The 22,470-nt window shown below is 37.5% G+C and overlaps 1 protein-coding gene across 5 annotated transcripts in view; it reads left to right on the forward strand.

The window, feature by feature from the left end:
• KDM4B (lysine demethylase 4B) overlaps positions 1–22,470 on the forward strand; it is a 308,063-nt gene that overhangs the window by 232,517 nt on the left and 53,076 nt on the right. For 3 of the 5 annotated variants that reach the window (XM_007488942.3, XM_007488941.3, XM_056822464.1), the window contains exons 9-11: positions 14,817–15,013; positions 21,495–21,596; positions 22,066–22,238. In XM_007488942.3, coding sequence (XP_007489004.2) covers positions 14,817–15,013; positions 21,495–21,596; positions 22,066–22,238 — 472 coding nt within the window. The remainder of the gene's footprint in view (positions 1–14,816; positions 15,014–21,494; positions 21,597–22,065; positions 22,239–22,470) is intronic. The other 2 variants (XM_001375298.5, XM_056822463.1) reach the window with 1 other exon arrangement.

The raw sequence follows: 22,470 nt of genomic DNA on the forward strand, positions 1-22,470 counted from the left end.
AGCTGTTTTAGTCTGTGGCTGCATTTTTTCTGTGAAATGAGAATAGGAATTATCTTCACTTACTTTGCCCTCTGTGGTTGAAAGAAAGTAATAAGTGATTGTAAAATGTTTTGCAAATATACTCTAATAAGAATGGTAAGAAACTAGATCCTGGTAGTTTTGTTGAGTATTAATATTTATTCCTCTGTAAAGGTTAAATTTTGTATAAACACTTGACTTTCATGCCATTGATTTATAGAGAACAAATTACCTTTCATTGTTTTATTTGGCCAGCTTTTGAGTGGTTTGCTGTCTGTCTCAGATGGGAAATTGCTATCAGAACCATCAGATGAAAGGTTAGAGACTATGGTGAGAGTGTAAGGGTAGTTAAGTGTTCCTCAGAAATCTCTTTTCAGGTCACCCAGGATGAATGCTAGACAGAGTGCAGAGCCTATTTTTGTTTTTGTTTTTAAACCAACCAATATTTAATTGGGTCAGCCTTTGAGATTTTATGTGGCATATGAGTCAGTGCTTGCAATCTGCAGAACCCTTTCTGTGTTCATTCAGGCATTTTTCCTGGAGTCTCGAACAGTAACAGCATGGAACAGAGTCCATTAATTTAATGCTGTAATGCAGAATGTTTTACCTTAGGGCACTGTTTCTCTTATGAGTAGTCAAGGAAGGATTTGCTGGGTGACAGTGATGTATATAGAATTCATCCTCAATGTCATCACGTGTGTATATATGTATATGTATATATAAAAATGACTATTTATTTTTTAAAGGAAACTTATTTTTTGCAATCGTGGATCCTGGATTTCTATAACCAGAAGCAAAATATAGGCCCTGGAACATTTTTCTCATTTTCCGCTGAACTTGCCAGCTATTCCTAGGAGATTCTGATTATGAATATTCTGCTGTTTGATCTGTCAGTCTTCTGATACACATGGTGACAGCCATTCTGTTCCCAAGTACTTTGGTATAGCAATATGGGCACCAAATGAGAGACAGCCAGGGAGACTCAAAGATGCTTAGATTAGATTCCCAAGTCCTTTAACTCTGGGGTTGTAAATTTTTTCATTTGCCATTTGGATGTGACAAGTATTCGGCCTTCATGTTGCTAGTTAGTCATGGTCCGTGCATTTGGTGACTGCCACTCTTAGCTCTTTGCTGCCTCTGTCACAGGATTAAATCCTCTTAGGAGGCCCAGCAGAAGGAACCAGAAGCGTGATTGTGCTGTTTCATTTTACTTTTGCTGTGGGTTGGGGAGAACTGACAGGAATGGTCCACACACAATTGGAGATATAAGACTCCAACCAGACTTCCCATAAAAGACTCTAGTCCTAGGACTGCTTACTTTTCTTGTCCTTTTGTGGCAAAGAATGTATATACAACTGTTCATTTGATTTATCCACTCCATAAATTGAAGCTTCATTAACAGCAACACTTCTTACTAGAAGTCATTCTTCTCCCACTTTCTCCCCCTCTAGCCCCCCCCCCCCCCCATCATTGTGAATTCATTTATTCATTGCCCATTTGAGTGTTTTTATATGCTTATCCTCTGCTTTATATCCTATCCTCCTTGGGGAATGCAAAGTATTGACATTGTTCCTGTCTTCTGAGTTTCTTACCTTCTAGTTTGGGACAGTGAGATCTACATATAAATACTGACACTTGAAAAATTAATAACGCAACAGAGTCAGAGTCCCTCTGAAGTAGTAAAGAACATACTGGATTTCTAGTTACAGAAATCCAAGCCCTGCTACCTTGGGCAAAATGTCTTGTCTCTTGTCTCTTCACAGGACTTTAATTTATTCTCTGTAAAAATGAGACAGTTTGGCTAGATTATCCTTTTTAGGATTCTTGTGGGCAGTATTCTGTTAGGTAAATGTCAAATGAGTGACAGAGAAATAAATTCAGTGGAAGGAAAGGTCATTTCTGCTCATGTAATCAAGAAAAGATTCCTGAAAAAGGTGTGGGGTTTGAACTAATAAATTCGCTGGTAGGTTCAATTCAGTAAGCATTTATTGAGCACCTACTCTTTGCCACCAGATTTTCTAAAAACAAAAATGGAGGAAAAATAACTACACAAATAAAAACAAAGTAGCTCCTGTCTTTTAAGGAACTCATATTGGTTTGTATGTACAGAAGTAGAAACATGAAAGTTGTAGTCTTGAGCTAGGAATTAGGGAGATTCAAAGTTTGGAGAAGACATAGTCCTTGCCCTCATTGACTTAATAGTCTAAAAGAAGGATAAACATGGACATCTATGATATACTTACTTATTATTTCTACAATGTTTTCATCTTGTTAACAGAAACAATAATAAGTAGTTTTTAACGAATTCGTTTAAAGCTCTCAGGTTCTCTTACTGGTATTCCTTGATTTAAGCTACCCTGTTCTGATGAATCTACTGCATTAAACTTCCAATTATTGTCACAAGGGAAAAAATGACTTGATTATATTTCCTGTAGTGAAATTTAGTATTTTAGTTTGCTACTTTTACGAATTTTAAGAAGTAGTAGCAGTAGTCCTGATAGTATGATGACATGGATATAGCAATTTTAGGTAAGAGTTCCATTTGGTTCAATTTTGTGTGCTCTTTATAACACATTGGTCTTAATATAGGCTTAATATAGACTACTCATTAATAAGGAAAAGAAGTTGACAAAATTGTTTGAAAGAGGAAGAATATATGAAAAATAACAATTTTGAGCCAGATTTTTTTAGGGAAAGGCATGACCAATATTTGGACCAATACAATAAGTGAAATTTCTCAGTTTCCAGCATAGAAGTTATTTTGAAAGTGGAATTCAGGGTAGTATATGTGTGCTTGGTAGGGGAGAAAAGACATTCTACTATGTGATTCCTGAAGTATTATAGACATAATAGTATTAATTTTTTCTTTTTCTTTTCTTTTTATAGAAATTTTTTAGTAACAAAATAAGTAAAAAATATATAAATCCCAGTTTTACAGTTGTTCATATACTTTAAGTAATCTATTTTTTCTTGTATATTTTTAACTTCCTAATTATGTAATCATCTTCAGAGCAGGGACCAAGCTTTCTACAGTAAATGACATTCATTCAGACTTTCAATTTAGAATTGATAAATAAATCAGAGGTGGTATGCATGATTTCTTAGCAAGCAAAATTTTTCAAACTGGGCTTTTCTGAATTTTTATAGACATAATTTCAGAATTCATTCCGAAGTCTGCAACATTTTTTCAAACCAAATCAATACCTATGGAATTGAAGAACATTCCATATTCTACATTGAACTTTCTTGAAACTTCAAGGGCTTTACTAATAATGAAACATTATTGTTGGAATTGTCTTCCTGTTTTAACTTTTTTAAAACATGTACTTCTGAATCTCCATTTATATTTTAATTTGTGATATATACCTGAAAAAAAACTTCATTTTCTAGTGATCCCTGATTTGAGAGTACTAACTTAAGTTTAGTACTTAAAGGATCTGTGATTTCAATGCTAGTTTTGCTCCATTCACTGTTAGAAACTTTAACCCCTCCACACCTTAGATGGTCTTTTTAAGTTATTACACAAAATATTCCCTCCATACTTTGACCAACCTTTTACTGAGAAGACTGAATTTAGCCAGACTGGTCCTTAGACAAAAGAAACACTATCCATCTCTAGACCTGTAGTTGAAGGTCTTGTAGCAGTAAAGGATTTGCCAGACATACTACTATTATAACTCTCAAAGACCCAAGTCACTTTCATTAAATCAACAGAAATTGAGCAGATGATCTGAAATAAGATTAAGAGAAACATGATGTCCAGAATTAGGGACCACACTTTGTCTTGTTCAAGCAACATATACATTAATTGTTGGGTGTCATGTTTTAGGAAGATAATTGATGAGCTGGGGAAAATCTGAAGGAGTACAAGCAAGACTGTGTTCAGTTGAAAAACCTATGAATATATATCCTGAAAAAAGAGAAGATTTGGGGTAGCCAAAAAGTAATTGAAGAATTACACATTGAACTGAATACCTTTTCTAATCTTTCTCAAACTCCTTATATTTTGATACATCTGTGATTCTGTAAATGACATTTTAATTGACTTTTACTTAGTAATTGTGCTCTCACCCCTGCCTCCCCTACATCCAACAACCCATGTTTATTACCATTTATAAAACCTATCTAATATAGTGCTCTCTCAAAAAATAATAAAAGGATGTTTTCATCTTGTTAACCATGGGTTAAGGTGGGTTTCTAATTTTTTAGCTGGTCTTTTAAGCCCGCAGGATCCAGATACTTGAAAGACTGTTCTTTCATCTCCACTCACAGCTGAGTCCACAGGAATCTAAGTAAATCACATGAAGACTAATCAAAATGTGTATGAACTCTGGCTAATAATAATAAATTTAAACTAAAGTGCTATAAAAAGTGGGTTATTAGTCCCTAAAGGGCCTTCACTCTGCTCTACTCTCATATGGAAGCATTTAGGCCACTTGAAGATTTGAGATTTTGATATCAGTTCTTAAGTAATTAAGCCAAGTGAATGTGAGAGCAATGGATTAATGATCTATCTTGAATAAATATATAGATTTATTCTTGTGAATAAGGTTAGTTTTAATTTTAAAACAGTTTAAAATCAACCCAATGTAGATTTTCATTTGTACTAAGTTGCATTTTTGTATGTTTTGCTTTGTTTTTTTAAATGCCTTTCTTTTTCAAGATGCGTTACTTTGAGGAATTTTGATATTGGGAGATCTAGAAGAATCTCAACATCAAAACTGGGCTTTGAGATTTTCTGTCTGTCTTAAATACTAGGTTTTAGGAATTAGGTAATCCTGATGATATCTGAGAGAGAGGACATTATTTGACTGAGCAAAGTGAATTTTGTTTGGTATTGTCTTTCACAGCCTTTTTCTGTCTTCTATGATGACTTTCAGAGGAAGTGATTGATTTTTGACTAAATTTGATATATTCCAAAAAGCATCTTTAGTAGATCATATTGTGGCCGATTGCTGCTCATGAAATAAAATAGTAGTTGCTAAAGATTTTCAAATTTGCATATTGACTAATTGAATTTTAGCCAGAGTTTAATGAAAGTTAGTATGTGGGAAGATATTCTAGACAGATATGGTGATCAAGTCAATTAGTTCTCTTTTGTGACTTAAAATTTTGAATTATATCCAATTGGGAATCTTTACAGTCAGCAGATATGAAGCCTTTTCTTTGTAAAAGACTCTTTGCTGAGCACTGGAATTGTAGAGATTAAAAATAATCCTTTCCCTTAGGAAGCTAAAGTTCTAGTAGTAGGTCATATGCCATTTTACACAAACAATATTAGGTAGAGTGTGATAGGAGAGATCTAGACAGAGTAGGGAAGACACATGGACAGTGAATCCTTTAAAAGTCTTTGCTAGGTCTTTAGTTCTACGAGTGTGATAGTTTTAAAAGTTTAACCAGAATAGGAGCAGATTTGATGTCAACCTACAGAAGTGCTCCGAGTCTCTGGGTGCCTCCTGAGCGAGGTTGCAGGACCGTTAGGGGACTCCAACCATTGCTACCTCCATAGTGAGAATTTTGGGGAACAGAGAAAGGAGAGTTTTAATTCTTTGGTGTTAGTTCATGTTTATAAGGAGTACTTGCTCTCACTGGGTAAAATCAGAGGCATTTAAAAACATTCAACTGATTAATTAAATTGTCACAGGCAGCTCTGCTGAGAGGAGCTGTCAAAAGCTTTTTGAGGTGCATTTTGCCAAGTTGTCAAGCCTCTTCTGATAAGCAAGGGCTAGTTCCTTTCTCTTGTGGGGTGAAGGAGAGATTGGGGTTCAAAGAATCTGTGTGCCCAAATGGCTTCAGAGTAATTTTTATTGTTTAAAAGTATGCTGGCCTCAAAAAGAAGGTAGGTTTCTGGATGAAGATATGTTTATTCTGGTACTGTGAAAGTAGATCATGCAGTTTATGGAAATAGAAACTCTCAGTTATAATCCCACCCAATATGTGAGCTCTGTGATCCAGAGCAAGTCCTTCACCTCTCTCTTGTGTAAACTAGGGTGATAATTCTAGTAGTATTGCTGAGGTGAGAATATTTTGTAAATCTTAAATTATGTATAACTTGCGATTATCAAAACTATTTGGGAATCAAGGATCCCACTGAATTTCTTGAAGGGGGTTGATTCTTACTTTATTAGCTTCCTGTCCCAAGTCTTTGAGATCTTGGCCATATCCTATCCCTGATAATGGCACCAGCAGGCTGCTGGATGTATTCTGGGTCCTACTGCAAGGCTTTCTCACTTTCATTTGTTTCCAGATAGCAAGGTCCCAGTAATTACTAGCCACTCCAGCTTTTTGCTGGAGTGTATTGGCAAAGGGACTGTCTCCCAGATGACTCAATACTCATTATTTGGCAATTCTCCTAGAGCTTTTCAGGGCAGTGGAAGCCCCCAGTGCCTTAGAGGGGCTGATCTCTTTGCACTTTATGTAGCAGTTAGAGTACAGTGGACTCTAGGGTGCTCTCACTACTGTAGGAAGTCTTTCAAGACCTTCTCTCCCCTCCCTACCCATTTGTACCTAATTTCTCCATTAGAAAGTAATGACACAGACCAATTCCCTTTTGAGAGAGTTTTCCATCTCCGTCTTGAAGGCTGACAGGGGAATGTTAAGCTGCAGGAAGGGAATTGAAAACACTCAGTTTTAATTTCAGTAACTACATTGGTTCTCTGAACAAACATCTGTACCAAAGGAGAGGGAGAAGGCAGGCACAAAGGGGAGAAAATGAGAACGTTCTGGGCTACTTTAAGAAAACAAATATGGGAGAGCTGTTCAGATTCCATTTTTTTCCTTTCCCTAATCACCATTCAAGATGTTACTGCCCTTCTGCAGTATTATTTCTGCCTGTAGGCATTTTGGAGAAAGCACTAAGTAAATGATTTGTGAGCTTTTACTATGTTTGCAGTGAAATGCAATTAAAACTAGTCTGAACACTAGCCTGTCAGTTTTATGTAAAATTGTATCAGCCAAACTCCTTGGGATGATGATCAAACCAGAGAATGGTGCTAATTAGAAAAGATCAGTTTATGTGAGGAAATTAGATCTTTCAACCCTTGCTTCTTCAACCCTGTAACCACATTTGTAGTTTGGGTGTCTTCACCTAGTTGAACTAAAACCGAGTATGGAGCAAGAAGGCGTTGCTCGAATTCTACTCATGAGATGAATTCTACCTCTGTGACCTTGGGCAAGTCACTGTATATCTCTTAGCCTCTGTTCTCTCCTTTGTAAAGTGGAGAGATTGGGCTGGAGACTGAGTGGTGGAGTAGAAAATGTGTTGGATTCAGATTCTTATTGTCTTGTTACTATCTGGGAAGTCTTGGTCCAGTCATTGAGCCTCTCTGGGTCTGAGTTTCTATATTGATAAAAATGAGGGTGTTGGGCTAGATAATTTCTAAAGATCTGTCTAGCTCCAAAACACACAGAGTTGGAAGGGAGCTTTAAAAGCTTTATTTGACTAAAATTCCTCTTATTGCATACATCCATGGCCAGTAGCCATTTAACCTTTGCTTGAAGACCTCTAGGAGAAGTAGGACTTGAGAACCCACTACTTTCCAAGTTTTCCTCTCACTTTGAAATAGCTCTATAAAAGGCTAAATTTGTCTCTGCATTATTCCTAGCTCCAAGTGAGACTTTCAGAGACTTCCTGAAGATAGCTAACATTTCCTCACAAGTCTTCTTTTCTTCAAGCTTTTCTTTAGTTCCTTTAGATGTTTTCTCTCTCCTTTTTTTCTTTCTTAAACCCTTACCTTCTCTTCTGTCTTAATATCAATTCTAATACAGAAGAAAAGCAAGGGCTAGGCAGTCTGAATGAAGTGATTTTTTTCCAGGGTCACACAGCTGGGAAATGTCTGAGGCCACATTTGAACCTAGGCCTTCCTAATTCCAGGCCTGGTTTTCTATCCACTGTGTTACCTAGCTGCTATGAGAAATTTTTTATATGGTATTCTCTTGAGACCCTTACAACCCTGTCATTTTACTGTGGACAATATTCAGTTTATCAAAATTTCCTAAAAGGGCTCCCAGAACTGAATGAATACAGTACTCTTGGTGTGATTTAGCTAGTACAGAGTACAGTGAGGGAATCTATATCTCTTGGATACAATAAATCTCTTTTTTTTTAAATTGGTGAGATCTTTTTTATCACCTACATTTATATATCTCTGTTAATGCATCCTGTTTGTGTTTTTTGTTACCATATCATACTGTCAATTCATGAAGAGATTTCATTTCTGCAAAACTCCCATACCTTTAAAACGTACTACTTGAGCTACGTCTCCTGTCTTATACTTATAAAAGGTGAGGGTTTTTTTTTTCCCCATCTAAGTACAAGACTTTACATACATTTCTTCAGCATTTTAACCTGTCTTTTTGGATCCTGACTCTTATCTTTCATTATCTAACTTAGCTTTCTCTCAAGTCGTGATTAGCACAAAAGCTGCCCTGTTACCAAGCTTATGATGAGCCTTTCCTTTGGGGCAGTCCAGTGTGCTTCTTGTCGATAATTTACTGCCACAGCCTGAGAGCCATTAAGCTAATATTCTGTGTAGAGCACATTGTGGGCACTGGGAACGTTGATGGTTTGGAGACGACCTTATTCCCTGCCTTCAGCAACTTACAGTAAGAAAAATAAGGTCAATATGTTTACACACATTATTTTTGTATTATAGTGAAGTCTAATTTTACTTGGTTTAGAGAATGGGGTCAGAGGTAGTAGCATTTTAGTTCACTATCAAAGGATGGGTGGGAATTCATCCAGAGAAAAGTAAAAAGGTGCTCTTTTCCACCGAAAGGGAATAATGAGAACAAAGACAGATGAAGTGCAAGAAATAAATGTTCAGTGCATGGAGAACAGTTTAGAAAGGATGGCTTAGAAACATGTTGTTCAAAGCATTAAATATTAGGCAGAAGTGGCTGAACTTAAGGGAAATTTGAGTGTGAAAGATAAATAGGACAAACAGCCCCTTCTGAGCATAAGAAAAGTTTGAATTTCAGTTCTGCCACTTAGACCTGTGTGACCCTGGGCAAGTCACTGAGCCTCTCTGGGCCTCAGGTTTTAGCAGCAGCAGCAGTTAGTCAGGAATCATTTACAAAGTACCTCCTATGTGCCCAGGCACTGTGCTTAAGTTCTAGGGCTACAAAGAGAAGCCAAAGGCATTCCTTCCCATTAAGAAGCTCATAGTCTAAAAAGGTGTAGACACAAGCAAGGTATATAGAGGATAAATCGGAAATGATGAAGAGAAGGGATTGAGAAAAGCTTCCTGTAGAAGTCAAATACCTAGTTGACACAGGATTTGTCATGGTCTCTTGATTCCAGTTCAGTGCTTCACCCACTTTCCCATCTATTGCCTTTTTCTTCATCTCTAAAATGAAGGAGTTGAACTAGATGATCTCTAAGATCCTTTCTTTCTCTAAGATGTCATGTGATTTTAGCAACCTTACAAAGAGTGGTTTGAAAAATGGAGAAGTTGGAGGAAGACCCAGTAAGAGGCAATTACAGTGATCCAGGTGGAATGATCAGGCATATCAACTCCTTTGCTTTTTTGCTTTGTTTCTTCTTACCTCTTCTGTTCCTGCCCCCCTCTCCCTCTTTCCCTTTCTATAACCTCCAAGCTAGTTTTACTATGTTTCATAGGCAAAGTAGAGAGTGGGCTACCAGTTACGATTTGAAAGTCCCTGGGATCTCTTCCCTTCACCTTCTGCTATAAATCTCTCCCATCTCAGTGTGCTACAGTGTTGAAAATACCTCTATTAGATACTTTTCCCTCTGGATTCTCTTTTTAAAATGCAAATATATAGGAATTAGTATGTTGTAGGAGAAAGAATGGTGAATTAGAGTTGGGACCTGAGTTTAAATTCCTTACTCTGCCACTTACTGGCTCTGTGACCATGAGAAAATTACTTAACCTCTCTGGGCCTTCTTCCTCTGAAAATTAGACTAAAGTCAGTGTGAAATGGCCCCTGAATTCAATAAACTTGAGACTCATCTCTTTAAAAGTTGGGTTCAATGACGATTCACTTCTTAATTCATGTAGCTCTGAGTTGTCTTCTTTGTCATTTTGCTGAGAAGTGAGTTGGTCTGTGTCTGGGACCAAGTGATCTGCTCTAAAAAGTGGGTCTTCATGTTCTCTTTATGGGTGCACACAGGTGTTTTTTTTTTAATTACTTAAGGAAAAGTAATTGAAAAACCATTCAATACAAATCCCTTAAGCCACGCATGATGGTGACACTGGGGAAAGCTTCAGGCCAGCAAGGAGTCTGAAACATGGGCACCATCTGTGTTCCAGCAACTCCTTGGCCAAATCACATTCCAAGCCTTTCTTTCCAGTGCTATTTTTCATTAAATGAATTGAGTTTGTTGGAAATTGCCTAGCCATAAATATTCCCTCCTGCTCGGTGCAGTCAGATTATTACTGCTCCCCAAATCAGTGCTTTGGAACAGAGCAGAAGGCGACTAACTCTGCTTGTGAAATGAAAAACAGAAATAAAAAATGCTGGGCTGGAGGAACTGGGACAGCAGGGAATTCTGCAGAGAATATTTTTCCTGGCCAGAAATTTTAAATTTGTTTGATAATGAATGAGTGCATTTGGAAGGGGGCTGTCAAAGGCAATATAATATCACTTAGTCTTTTTTAAATTGAGACTTTGCTGTTTCTTTAAATATCTGCTGAGAAAGCAACATTGATACTATGGTAGTTAAAACAAGAGTCATGTGTACTTAAAAATGTGAAAGAGATTTAAACCTTTGTTCTGAATCTTTCTGCTTGATGGAAAACCAGACACAAGACACTAAATAGATGATAATATCTTACCTTTAGGGCTTATACAACATTTTTTTCAAGTAGCATACTGACTCAAATAGTGTAAGTGTTTTTAGTCACCATTTTAAATATGAAGAAACTATTTGTATAAATGACTTGTCTGTGATCACATAGCTAGCTAAGTCTCAAAGGAAGGATTCAAACCCACTTCTGCCACATAGCCTGCCTAGTATTTTGTTTCACTACACCTCACTGCCTCTTTCAGATTTAGAAAAGACTTAACGAATCATAAATTTTAGAATTAATTTGAAGGGATATTACAAGTCATCCAGTTCAACTCTTCCAGGCTATAAATTCCCTCCCTAGTGCCAGCTTCTGTGTCAATACTTGTAAGCCTCTGTTACTCGGTTAGACCAGCTTACTACTTATGGCTCAGTGGAAGAACACTAGGCAAGTATTTGTACTCACCATACCAAGAAGGTATGATCATACTGACTCCCCTAGATAGTTCAGAAAAGATGTCATCTATTCCAATCCCCACATCTTAAAAATGAGGAAATTGAGTTGTAAAGAGGCCAGAAAACTTGCTCAAAGTCACAGAGCTATGAAGTAGTGGAATCAGGACTTAAACATGGATTTTTTGATTAGAAGAAGAATGTCAGGAGAGCAAGGTGGCTCAGTGAATAGAGAGCCAGGCTTAAAGACAGGAGGTCCTGGTTTCCAGGCTGGCCTCAAGAACCTTTTTTAGCTGTGTTGACCCTGGACAAATTACCTAACTCCAATTTCCTAGTCCTTACTCCTTATATGCCTTAGAATCTTAGATACATGGTATCTAAGACAGAAGGTAAGGTGTTGGGTTTTTTTAAGTGTCCTTTACATTATAAAATACTTATCTCATATTTGTAGTACTCTTAAGGCGCTATGAACTATATCACTGTTCAGAAACTTTCTTTGGCTTTCTTTTGCCTCTAAAGGAAATTAAGGCAATCATTAAAAACTATTTTGCCCAATTATATGGCAATAAATATGGCAATCTAGGTGATATGGATGAATATTTACAAAAATATAAATTGCCTAGATTAACAGAAGAAATAGATTACCTAAATAATTCTATATCCGAAAAAGAAATTGAACAAGCCATCAAAGAACTCCCTAAGAAAAAATCTATTGCCTCTAAAATAAAATACAGACTCCTCAGCATAGTACAGTTGGGCTCCCATATCTGCAGGGTATTCATTCTAAGACCTCACTAGATGGCTGAAACCATGGCTATAAACAAATACCTGCCAACCCCCACACAGAATATTATTTTCTTGTACTCAGGCATAACCATGCTTAATTGATAAATAAAACACATTACCAACATTAAATACAACAATAATAAATTGACATTGTTATACAGTAATATACAGTATCTCTTCAACCCCATCCCCCAATCTACTGGAGATATATTCCAAAACCCTCCCAGTATGGATGCCTAAAACTGCTGATAGTAGCCAATCAAATACAGGCTGTTCCCACTTTAACTTTTTATACCTAAGTTTACTTTACTGTATAGTACTGTGCTCTCTCTTCTCTCCCCTGCCCCTTGGTGACACTCTGCAGCTTCCTCCTCTGCCACTGCCACCCTCCCCCCAATAACAACCACCACCCTCCAGGTGAAAGCAAAAGAACTGGTATGTGCTCTCCACTGCAGCAAGCAGACTACTACAGCTGGTCTGGTGCTGAAAGAAGAGAACTTTGCCCCACTCCACCTACTGAGACTTTGATAACTGAAACCTTGGAAAGAAAATTATACATAAGGGAGAATGTCTGTATATAAGGTCCACTTTGATCTAAGAGCCTACCAGTCTCTACTTTTCCTAGTATTCCTATTCATGCCCAGCATCCGGTTTGGTCTACCATTTGCCTCCCTTTTTCCTCCCCTTAGTGAAACTCTACTTTTTGTTATTTGTCTTTGTACCTTCACTGAATTCTGTACAGAATTCACTCCCTCCTCATCTCTGCTTCAAATACTACCACCTTAGATGAAGTCTTCTCTGTTCTTATACCTCTCTCCCTCTTGGATTTGTTAATGATCTTTTCCCTTCTAAAGTTTCTTTGATATTATATTTCCCTGTATATATGCTATATTTCTCTCACCTCCTGTTCCCAAGTAGAACGTAAGCTTCTTGAGGGCAGGGAATGTTTCATAGTGCTTGATAACTAACTACTTATTGATTTGACTGTAGTACAAGGGGATGAATAAAAGGAGGAGATTTTTCCAGAGCGTCCCACATTTTACCTAATATATATCTATTTATTGTACTTACACAAAGAATCTAGGCATGGAATTTTGGAATTAGAAGTTACTTCAGCTCTTCCCTCTACAACATCTTCAATAAATGCTCATACATTCTCCCCTTAAAGATATGTGGTAATGAGGAACCTATTCAAGTAACACACCTTCATCCTGATGGAAGGTTTATCATTGTCCTGGACATAGTATAGTTCACCTTTCCCTTCCTCATGTATATGGTCATGTGATATAATTAAAAGGGCATGATAATTGGGGTAAGAAGAATTTACTTTGAACATTGGCTCTATCACTTAGATTACTGTACCTGGTTGAATTTCTTTGGCTTTCTACCCTAGTTTCACCCATCTGTAAAATAGGCTTTAGTAATCCTTATAATAGAAAAGACAACTTGATTATGAGGAAAGAAATGTAAAAATAAAAATTATAATTGTAATCCTTCACTCATCTTTCTAATCTACCTTTGCTTTTCCTCTCACAAAATGAATATTCTCTGCTAAAGTTATTTTTAAGGAAAATCAATTCCCATGCCACATTTTGGTTTGTTTTTGGGGAAACAACTAAGCATCTTGTTTTGGATTTTAAATCTGTCTAGTAATTTCTACAAGTCCTAGAAATAGTGAAAACTATTTATTTGATGCCACTGTTTTTCTGAAACCTTCCCTCTTCTGGGAGGCAGGGAGGGCAGGAAAAGACTTTGTTTCTGTCTCTGATTGTGGAGATTAATTCTACCAGTGCAGCTCATCAGACTCTTGTATTTTTAGAGTTAGTTGCCTGGGGATCCTTAAGGGACTTGATGTTGGCCAAGTGGCTAGTAGTGTATGTCAGAGACAGACTATCTGTAGTATATTCATTCATCCTAAGTACTAATACTGTTTCTTAACTTCGTGGCTGTTTCTTTAATGGGTCAGGATAAGACAAATCAACTTTTAATTCATTGGTTTCTAAAGCCACTTAAGTAGTTTTCCTGTTGCCTTTATTAAATATGGGCCAGCCTGCTTCATTTCATGTAAACCAAACTATTTGGGTAACCTGTTCATCTACTCTAGTGCCAACCACCTCAGCAGGCTTGGTGCCTAGCTTTTAGTAAAAAAGGGCACCTTCAGTTTCTGTGTCAAACTCAGTTGTTAAGACAGTAGCACCATTTGAAGTCTTCCCTCCATTATTTTAATGCCTGCTTCTTTTTATTTGGGTACTTCAGTTCCAATCAACAAACATTTATAAAGTACTTGCTCTGCACTGTGCTAGGCTGTGGGGGCACAGAAATGAGCAAAACAAACACCACCAGTCTACCTGAAGGCACTTAGAATCTACTAGAGAGGATACAGCATGAACCTAAATATAATACAAAGTAAATTATGCTAGGGACAAAAGGAAAACCCAGACAGGATGTTCTAAGATTTTAACATCAACTCTGCAAGGTCAATAGCTTAAATATCATCATCCTCAACTTACAAGTGAGGAAACTGACATTTAAAGACTTAAATTCCTTGCCATGTGTTACATAATTAACAAGAATCAGGACTTGGACTGTCAGAGCAAGAAAAGAACTCATATCTATTCCAAATTTCTCATTTTATTGAGGAGGAATCAGATCCAGGAGGAGACATAAAGGGACTTGCCCAAGGCTACACAATGGAGTGGTTGTAGAGCCAGAGATTAGATGATGAAAAAGTGGGAACAGAATCTTTGCAAGACACGGGGTTTGCAGAAAAAAGATTAAATTTAAACGTATGTGATCTATTTTTTTTTGGCAGTGCACCTGCCGAAAGGACATGGTGAAAATTTCAATGGATGTTTTCGTGAGAGTGCTACAGCCAGAGCGCTATGAACTGTGGAAACAAGGAAAAGATATTACTGCTTTGGACCACATGAAACCAACTGCACTAACTAGCCCCGAGCTGATGGCTTGGAATGAGACCAAGGCTGTGCTGAAAGCTAAGCTCCTTCGAAGGTAAGATTTGTCATGAACAGGATTGTTCAAAGGATCAGGTTCCACTATTTCATTCCTGGCATTCTGAAAGTAAGACAGGGCTCAAAGACAGCCAACCTCATTGGGAAAAGAGAGAGATTTCTAGTTCCCATTCACAGACAGCAGGCAGAGAGGTATGGACATTTTCAAGCTATCTTGACTTCTCTTTCCTTCTCCATTTTCAACTTGTCTCTATATCTCTGGATGAAGTGTCTCTGGTGAGATGTGTTTAAAAGGCTACTATATATCTATAGTTGATGTGCCCCAAGGCAGGAAGGCAAAATCTTACAGATATTGCCTCTCTCTCTCCTAAGAAAAATCTATGTTGGTCTATTTTTAAGAAAGTGCCATCAAAGGAAAAGTACAAGCTCCTTTTTGGTGGGTCAAGATTTTTCTTCCTTGTCTTTCATGACTTCTCTTCAGTTAGAAATTTGCCTGTGCCCCTTCTTCCCCCTGCCCCAAGTTTATGCTATTCTTTTTTTCTTCTCTGACATCACATAGATTGTATCCCCAGCTTCTAAAAGAAAAGTGCTTATGGCAGAGATAGTTTAATTTCTAGGGCAAGAAGACCCTGTTTCTCTTTCTCAATGAGATTTCAAAAGCTTCTTGGCTTGTGGGAGATATCAGGCTCCTCCTTTAGTAAATTAGCTGGACTTCAGCAATTCTTGAAGGTATGCATCTAGTGTATCTGCCCTTATTTTTCCTGAACACTTATGCCACAATGTGATTTCTAGAATTTCTAAAAGACCTTGTTTTGACAAAGTTCCAAGTGGGTACAATTTAGAATTTTCTCAGATTTACCTTAAAAAACTCAATGAGCACTCCAAGCTTTCCCTGAAGTGTTTGTTGACTTGAATAGAATAAAGTAGAATAGAAATAAAGGAGCTTCAAGGGCTGTTTTGGAGGATGGTGGAAAGAAGGGCATGGAAGGAGGAAGCCACAGCTTATGCAAGACAGGAATCTTACAAGAAACATATTTAAACATCAATCTTTTGACTAAGTTTGGAAATTATCTTTGTACCAAGAATTAAAAGACACCTTGAAGTTGTATAGTAAGCATTTTCCAAACAATCTTCTTATAAATACACATTTTCGACCTTGTTATTCATTCCAGAATGTCTGAACAAGTGGCTCTTCCTCTTAGTGTTATCTGGATCTGTCAGGGGTGCCCTGTTTGCCATCAGATGCAACAGTGGAATTCTCATAGAGGACCTCGCAAATACTAACTATGCCTTTATTGAATATGAATTTTATGCTCAAACAGTCCTTGGTTAGGCTTTGTGTTGGTGGGGAGAGGAGGATTGATAAAAGAACATTTCTTTTCTTCATCAAACTCCTTAGATGATTTGAAACTTTTCTCTAATCCCCACTTAAGATAGAACTGGGGCTTCAAGTGGAATTTGGGCATCTCCCAGTCATCTGGACCTTTAGAAAGCTGGAGAACAATAAGAATGTTCTTCACACTTATTCCTGGTTAACCATAGGGGACCAAGTTCTGAGAGTTTGGAAGCAAGAAAATTCCCTTCCTCCATGTACAAGGAGTTGCTCATTTATGGAGAAAAGAAATTTTACCTCAATAGTCAGAATATACTTATTTCCAACCATTATTTTTTTAAAGAGTTTTATTTAATCTGCATAGTTCCATCCCCATCTTAGGCCTGGCATTGTGACCCCATTTTATAAGCTGCCACCTGATATGCATTTTGGGTCATCTCTACTTCATCTCTCAGGCTCATTTATTCAAATTCTCTGGTACTTATCCTTGAAAATAGGTAACACTAGACTGCTCCCATCACCAAGAATAAAGGTTAGTCTTTCTCTTTTATGATATATTTTGTTGTCTTTACTTCTGATTTCCTGTTGTCCCTCTGCTATAAGAAAACAAAGTTCTGGTTGGGGCTCTTTTTTTGTAATTCTTATGGCCCTTGCATATTAAAAGTGAAATGTGTATATAGACATAGCCTTAGCTAGGGAAAGATGCTCTGAGATGGTATTTGCATAACAGTTAATTGATTGTAGTCTAAGCTAATTGGTCAACAGAGTGGATTGCCAATAATGAGGAATCACATTTCCAAACCTATAATTGGCATAGGAGGTTTTATAAATGGCCTGCCAATAAGAGAACCAAAATCAAGCTGGAATGAGAACTCTTTCTCTGTTAGTCATGCTCACCACAGGAAAGAGGAAAAAAAAAAAAACCTCAACTTTGTCAAGACAAAAACTGAATTACCAGAGATTGGGATGTTCCATATATACTCATATAGATATAGCTTCTATCCATATGCCTCTCTTCCTTCCCCTTCTCTACCTCCTCACTCATTTGTGCCTCCCTCATCTTTGAACATAAATGAAGTTATTGGTGCTTTAAGGTAAAAGAAAGTACCAAGTAAGCTAGCTCTTTCATTTTCATCATTCTTTGCCTCTCCCTCTCCCCACAGAAGCTCTCTCTTTCTGTTGTCCTTTAATGGATTTATATTCTGAGAGTGGGACTGAATAACAAATTCAATAATGTTACTAAGGATATCATTTTCTTTCAAACCTTTGGTATGTAAAGTAACAGAGTTTAAAAATGTAATTGAAATCCCTTTTTCTCTGGAAAGCTTGATTAATGACCAATTTCTTAAAACTGATGACCAGAACTGATCCAACTCATTCCTACAACTGAAACATGATTTACACTTGAGTAAGGAAGAAAAATAGCTTCTTTCTGCAGCATTCTTCTCTCACTGCCCCTCTTCCTATCTAAAGCATCTGCCTCATCTGCTCTTTGTAGATCTGTAGGTAATCCTTTCCTACCGGTTTTTGGCCTAAAGAGTCATAGATACAGATAACAAAGATTTAAAGAGAGGCTGGAGAACACTAATTTGTCTTCCCCTTCCTTCCTCCCCTCCCCCCTTCCACTTCTTCTTCCTCTTATTAACATTTTTTTTCCTTTTAAAAATAAAAGAGGAACATCACCACAACAAGTTTTCCAGAAATATCTTTTTAAGGCTTTTTGCCATTCCCTTCATCCTTTCTCAATCCTAGGTATTCTATTCTGAAGGAGACCCTATTATTACATTGGGATGTATGGTTGCTATGAATAGGCTATTGAGTCATGTCCTCCATATGGTAAGTCTGATACCATCCTATAGTAGCTACATTTGCCAGATGCTTACTACCTGGGGATGGAAACCATTTTGTGCATTTCCTTGCTAGTGTAATTTGGACATGCTACTTTACGTCCTAGTTCATAGACTGAATTTCTGAAGCTTTTTTCCTGCTTTGAATAACACCAAATCCTAAAATCTCTGAGGAGGAAGAAACCTGAAGAATCTGGTCTAACCAGTATACTATTTATGATAAGTAGAACTCATTTAGTATACATTTATTAAGCACATATTATGTGCCAGTGCTGAGTCCTGGGGTACAAATAAGAAGACAAGTCTTTGCTTTCAAGGAGCTTACAGCTTAATGGGGGAAGACAACATATAAAAGAAAGTTGAAGTGGGGGCAACTAGAGAGCATGATGTTTTCAGAGTGAAAACCAAGGAGTGCCAATGATGGAAAATTAAGTTCAACTAGTTTCCTGAAGAGGAACAGTCTGCTTAGTAAGATAGTGGGTTTGCATATCATTGAAGATCTTCAAAGAGAGACTGGATGACCACTTTTGGGGGGATACTTTAAAAGGGATTCTTGGACAAGTAGAGATTGAATTAGATGACCTCTGAAGTCTTTTCCAATTTTTAGATTCTATAATCAATCCTTTGTAATGTGATATGCTAGATCATAAAACGATGTAGTCACAGGATCAAGGGGTTCATATTCTTGCCTCATATTGGCAAGACCCAGAAAGCAATTTGCCCAAGTTCACATGAGAACTAAAAGCAAAACTGGAATTTGAACCTATGTTCTCATGTTGCATTCCACATGTATGCAATAGGAAATTTGAGCAGTAAAGTGCCTAGAGGTGTTCTCTAGATAGTTTTGGTCTTATAGGAGCTTAGATAAAATGTAGGAAGGGACCTTAGAAGTCATTGAGACCCATCTTCTCATTTTATAGAGAGGAAACTGAGACCTAGAGAAGTTAAATGACTTTACAGAATCATTTTGCTAGTAAATGTGCATTCGAGGATACAGAGTCAGTTCAACCTTCTACCTCTCTACACCACACTGTCCCTATCTTGCTCCCATGATTTAAAACAAAACAAAATTTAAAAATTAGCCAGTTCTCCATAGTCTGACTAATGAGCTTTTCCCATGCTTCTTTTTAAGGAGAACATTCTAAAATCTGTCTCCTGATCATTATAGCAGGTTTGCTTTGCTGTCTCCCCAGATGCGTGTGTGTGTGTGTGTGTGTGTGTGTGTGTGTGTGTGTATGTGTGTGTGTGTGTGTGTGTGTGTGTTTCCCCTTTAACAAAACTAACTGGGCATCTTAAAGAATATTTGACTTGTCTCTAATGTTTCACATTTCCCAAGATCTCCTGTGCAAAGCACAAAGTGCGACTACTAAGTAACAACATGAAAATGTTTTTCCTTTTGAGGAGAGACTCTTTGTAGGAACTTCAGCAGGGAGAAAAGCTGATCCTTATGGATGTTCCTGCTAATGAATATCTTGCAGGTGTGAAGTTAACATCTATACTTAGAGGGTGACCATATGGTTGGAGTCTAACAATTATAAGTGACTGTATGTGTAGATTCATTTTTCCTCTATTAATCATTATTTTGGTTTAGTATCCCCCTCCCTTCTTCATTCAGCCTGTTGTCTTATTAAGGGCTTTGTTACTTTCATTCTACTTCAATTCTAATTAGTAGCCTGATTTCTGGACAAGCTCTGGGAATGGGAGTAGCTGGATCTCTGTTCCATCGGAAGCTTAGGTGGGTAGGTAGTTATTGGAAGGATTCACTCTTTATCATTCTGAAGCAGATGCAGTGGTACAGAATGGAAAAGCATATGGAAGTTACCCCTATCTCCAAGTTTTCTTTTTACTAAAATTGATGACATTTACAATTCTTTAGAACAGTCTTTGCTCTTAACTCGTGAAGCATTTTAAATTTTATTTAACCCTTCTCTGACTCCTTCTAAAAAAAAGAACAGAGGTGACAAAAAGAGCAATAGGAGTAGAAAGGGAATGTGTCTGCCTTATTTATTGTCACTCCAATATATGTTCATTGATCTACATTTTACCTTCCCAGGAGAAAGAAGTATTCTGGTAAAGATGAGAAGAGTTTGGGGGATTAAGAATAGGTATAAATGTTGTTTTTGTTCAGGCATGTCAAACTTTTATGACCCCATTTGAGGTTTCCTTGGCAAAGATAATGGAGTGGTTTGTCATTTCTTTCTCAGCTCATTTTGCAGATGAGGAAACCGAAGCAAACAGGGTCAAGAGACTTGCCCAGCGTCACACAGCTAGTATGTGTTTGAAACCAGATTTGTACTAGGGAAATGAGTCTTCTCTGACTCCAGGCCTGGCACTCTAGCTAATGTACAACCTAGCTGCCCCACATATAAATATTCCATATTTCTTTCTTTTTCCTTGACTTTTAAGTAGTTTGACCAAGATTCTGCTCAAATAGAAACATACCATCTCCCTAATTAATTGGCCTTGTGGTTAAATTTACAACAACAAATCTAAGGACTTTCTTTTCCACTTTCTTCCCTTTTGTACATTTAGTAAAAGGTTACATTTCACAATATCTCTAGTTTCTCCATTAACTGTTTGATAGGGGACATTGTATAATGACATTCCTTTTTTAGACTTTTGGACAGAATGACCTGTGTAACCCTTCTTAGCTCCCCATATTGTGGTATTCTGTGAGTCTAGACCTTTGGAATTTTTTGTCTTCTCTAGTGCGCTGGAAATGTCTGTTTTGGGATTAATAAAGCTATTTCTGGAAGTTCTTTTTCATACAAAAGTGGTCTTTCCTACATAGGAAGTGCTTTCTAAGCTTTCCTCTTCCCTTGGAAGAATTGGTTGAAATTGGATAAACTTTTTTTTTCCTATTCTTGGTTTCTTCTATTTAGTGTGCCTTCTTAAAATAAGCTGTTCTCTTCTGTCCTTTTGTTGCTTTCTCTAAGCTACTCTTTGTCACATGGGGTGAATATGTAAGTTTGCCCATTTCTCTAATATTAAAATGATCTGCACAGCCATAACATTTTTTCTAGGATGTTATACTTTGAAATAAAAATGAGGCACTCTTTTTTTTTTTAGGAAGCTTCTTCTGGCTCCCTTGCCCTGCCCTAATAAGTTCCTGGGAATTGGGAAGGAAAGAAGCCAGTCTTTCTTAAAGTACACTAAAGGTGGAAAGGGGGAGCTCAAAGTGAAGTCATAGAAATGGGTATTTGTATGTAATATATTCTCAAAGCTTATGTATGGGGGGAAAGCAAGGGAGGGGAAATAAAAAGCTAGACAGATAATTAGATAATGTCTTAAAGAGATAAAGAAAAATCTTAGAGAAAAAACCCTGAAAATTTACATTCTAGACAAATTAGTCTGAAGGAAAACAGACACTGGAAAAAGACTGAGGAGGAGAAAAAACCAAATATAGAAAGGAAGAGAGAGCAGAACAGAAAGCCTGGCCTATCGTAAGTCAATTCTTTTTACTCTCTTCCAGGAAGTTTGTTTGACATTTTTATTCAGAATTCACACTCAATTCAAAGCATCCCTTGTCCCCATTTTATGTAAACATAAGGAACACTCCTTTGACTTATATTGTCAAAGAGTCTTTTCCAGAAGTCCACTGGGTGTTAGGTTTGTCTTCCCATTTCCAGATGTCATCAGCATCCTCTGCTTGGCATCAGCACTGTACCCATGTTGGACCATTACCCTTGCCCTTCCCTCTCTCTGAATCCATTCTTCTGTTATCACCTCAGCCCTTTCCCCTACATCTCTACTCCCTACTGATGGAGCAGATATGCTGGCCCAAGTGATCTAGCTTCTCTCAAAAAGGGAGGGTGAAGGAGGGTGGGATAGGTTTTTTTTTTGTTTTGTTTGGAGGGTCTTAAATTCTTTAACCAAGAATGTCAAATCACTTTCCCAAATCTACCATTCTAGGTCCCACAGGAAAAAAAGCCAGCCTAGACGGCATAAGACAGAAGACCAGAAGTCTTTGGGAGAGGTCATGGCTGCAGAAACTCTTTTGGAGGAGAGCAAAGTAAAGGAAGAGCCCAAACATGGACCTGACCTAGAGGAAGAAGAGCAGCACAAAGCCCCTGAGGGTGGTGAAGGTAAGTAACAAGCCACTTGTTGATGGCTCCTCTTTTAAGTCCAGAAGTGGGGCAGAATTGTTCTTGAAGGTACTTGGTTACCACATGATGTTTTGTGAGGTTTTTGGGGGGGGGGGGTAGGCAGAGGTGGTCAGTAATAACTCATTAATTAGGCCTTTCATCAAAGGAGAGAAAGCATTTAACTGCAAAGATGAAATCACACATCCGTGAAGTATTGATTAGCTTATTGTTT

Source organism: Monodelphis domestica, chromosome 3 (assembly GCF_027887165.1).
Source record: "Monodelphis domestica isolate mMonDom1 chromosome 3, mMonDom1.pri, whole genome shotgun sequence".
Lineage (NCBI taxonomy): Eukaryota > Metazoa > Chordata > Mammalia > Didelphimorphia > Didelphidae > Monodelphis > Monodelphis domestica.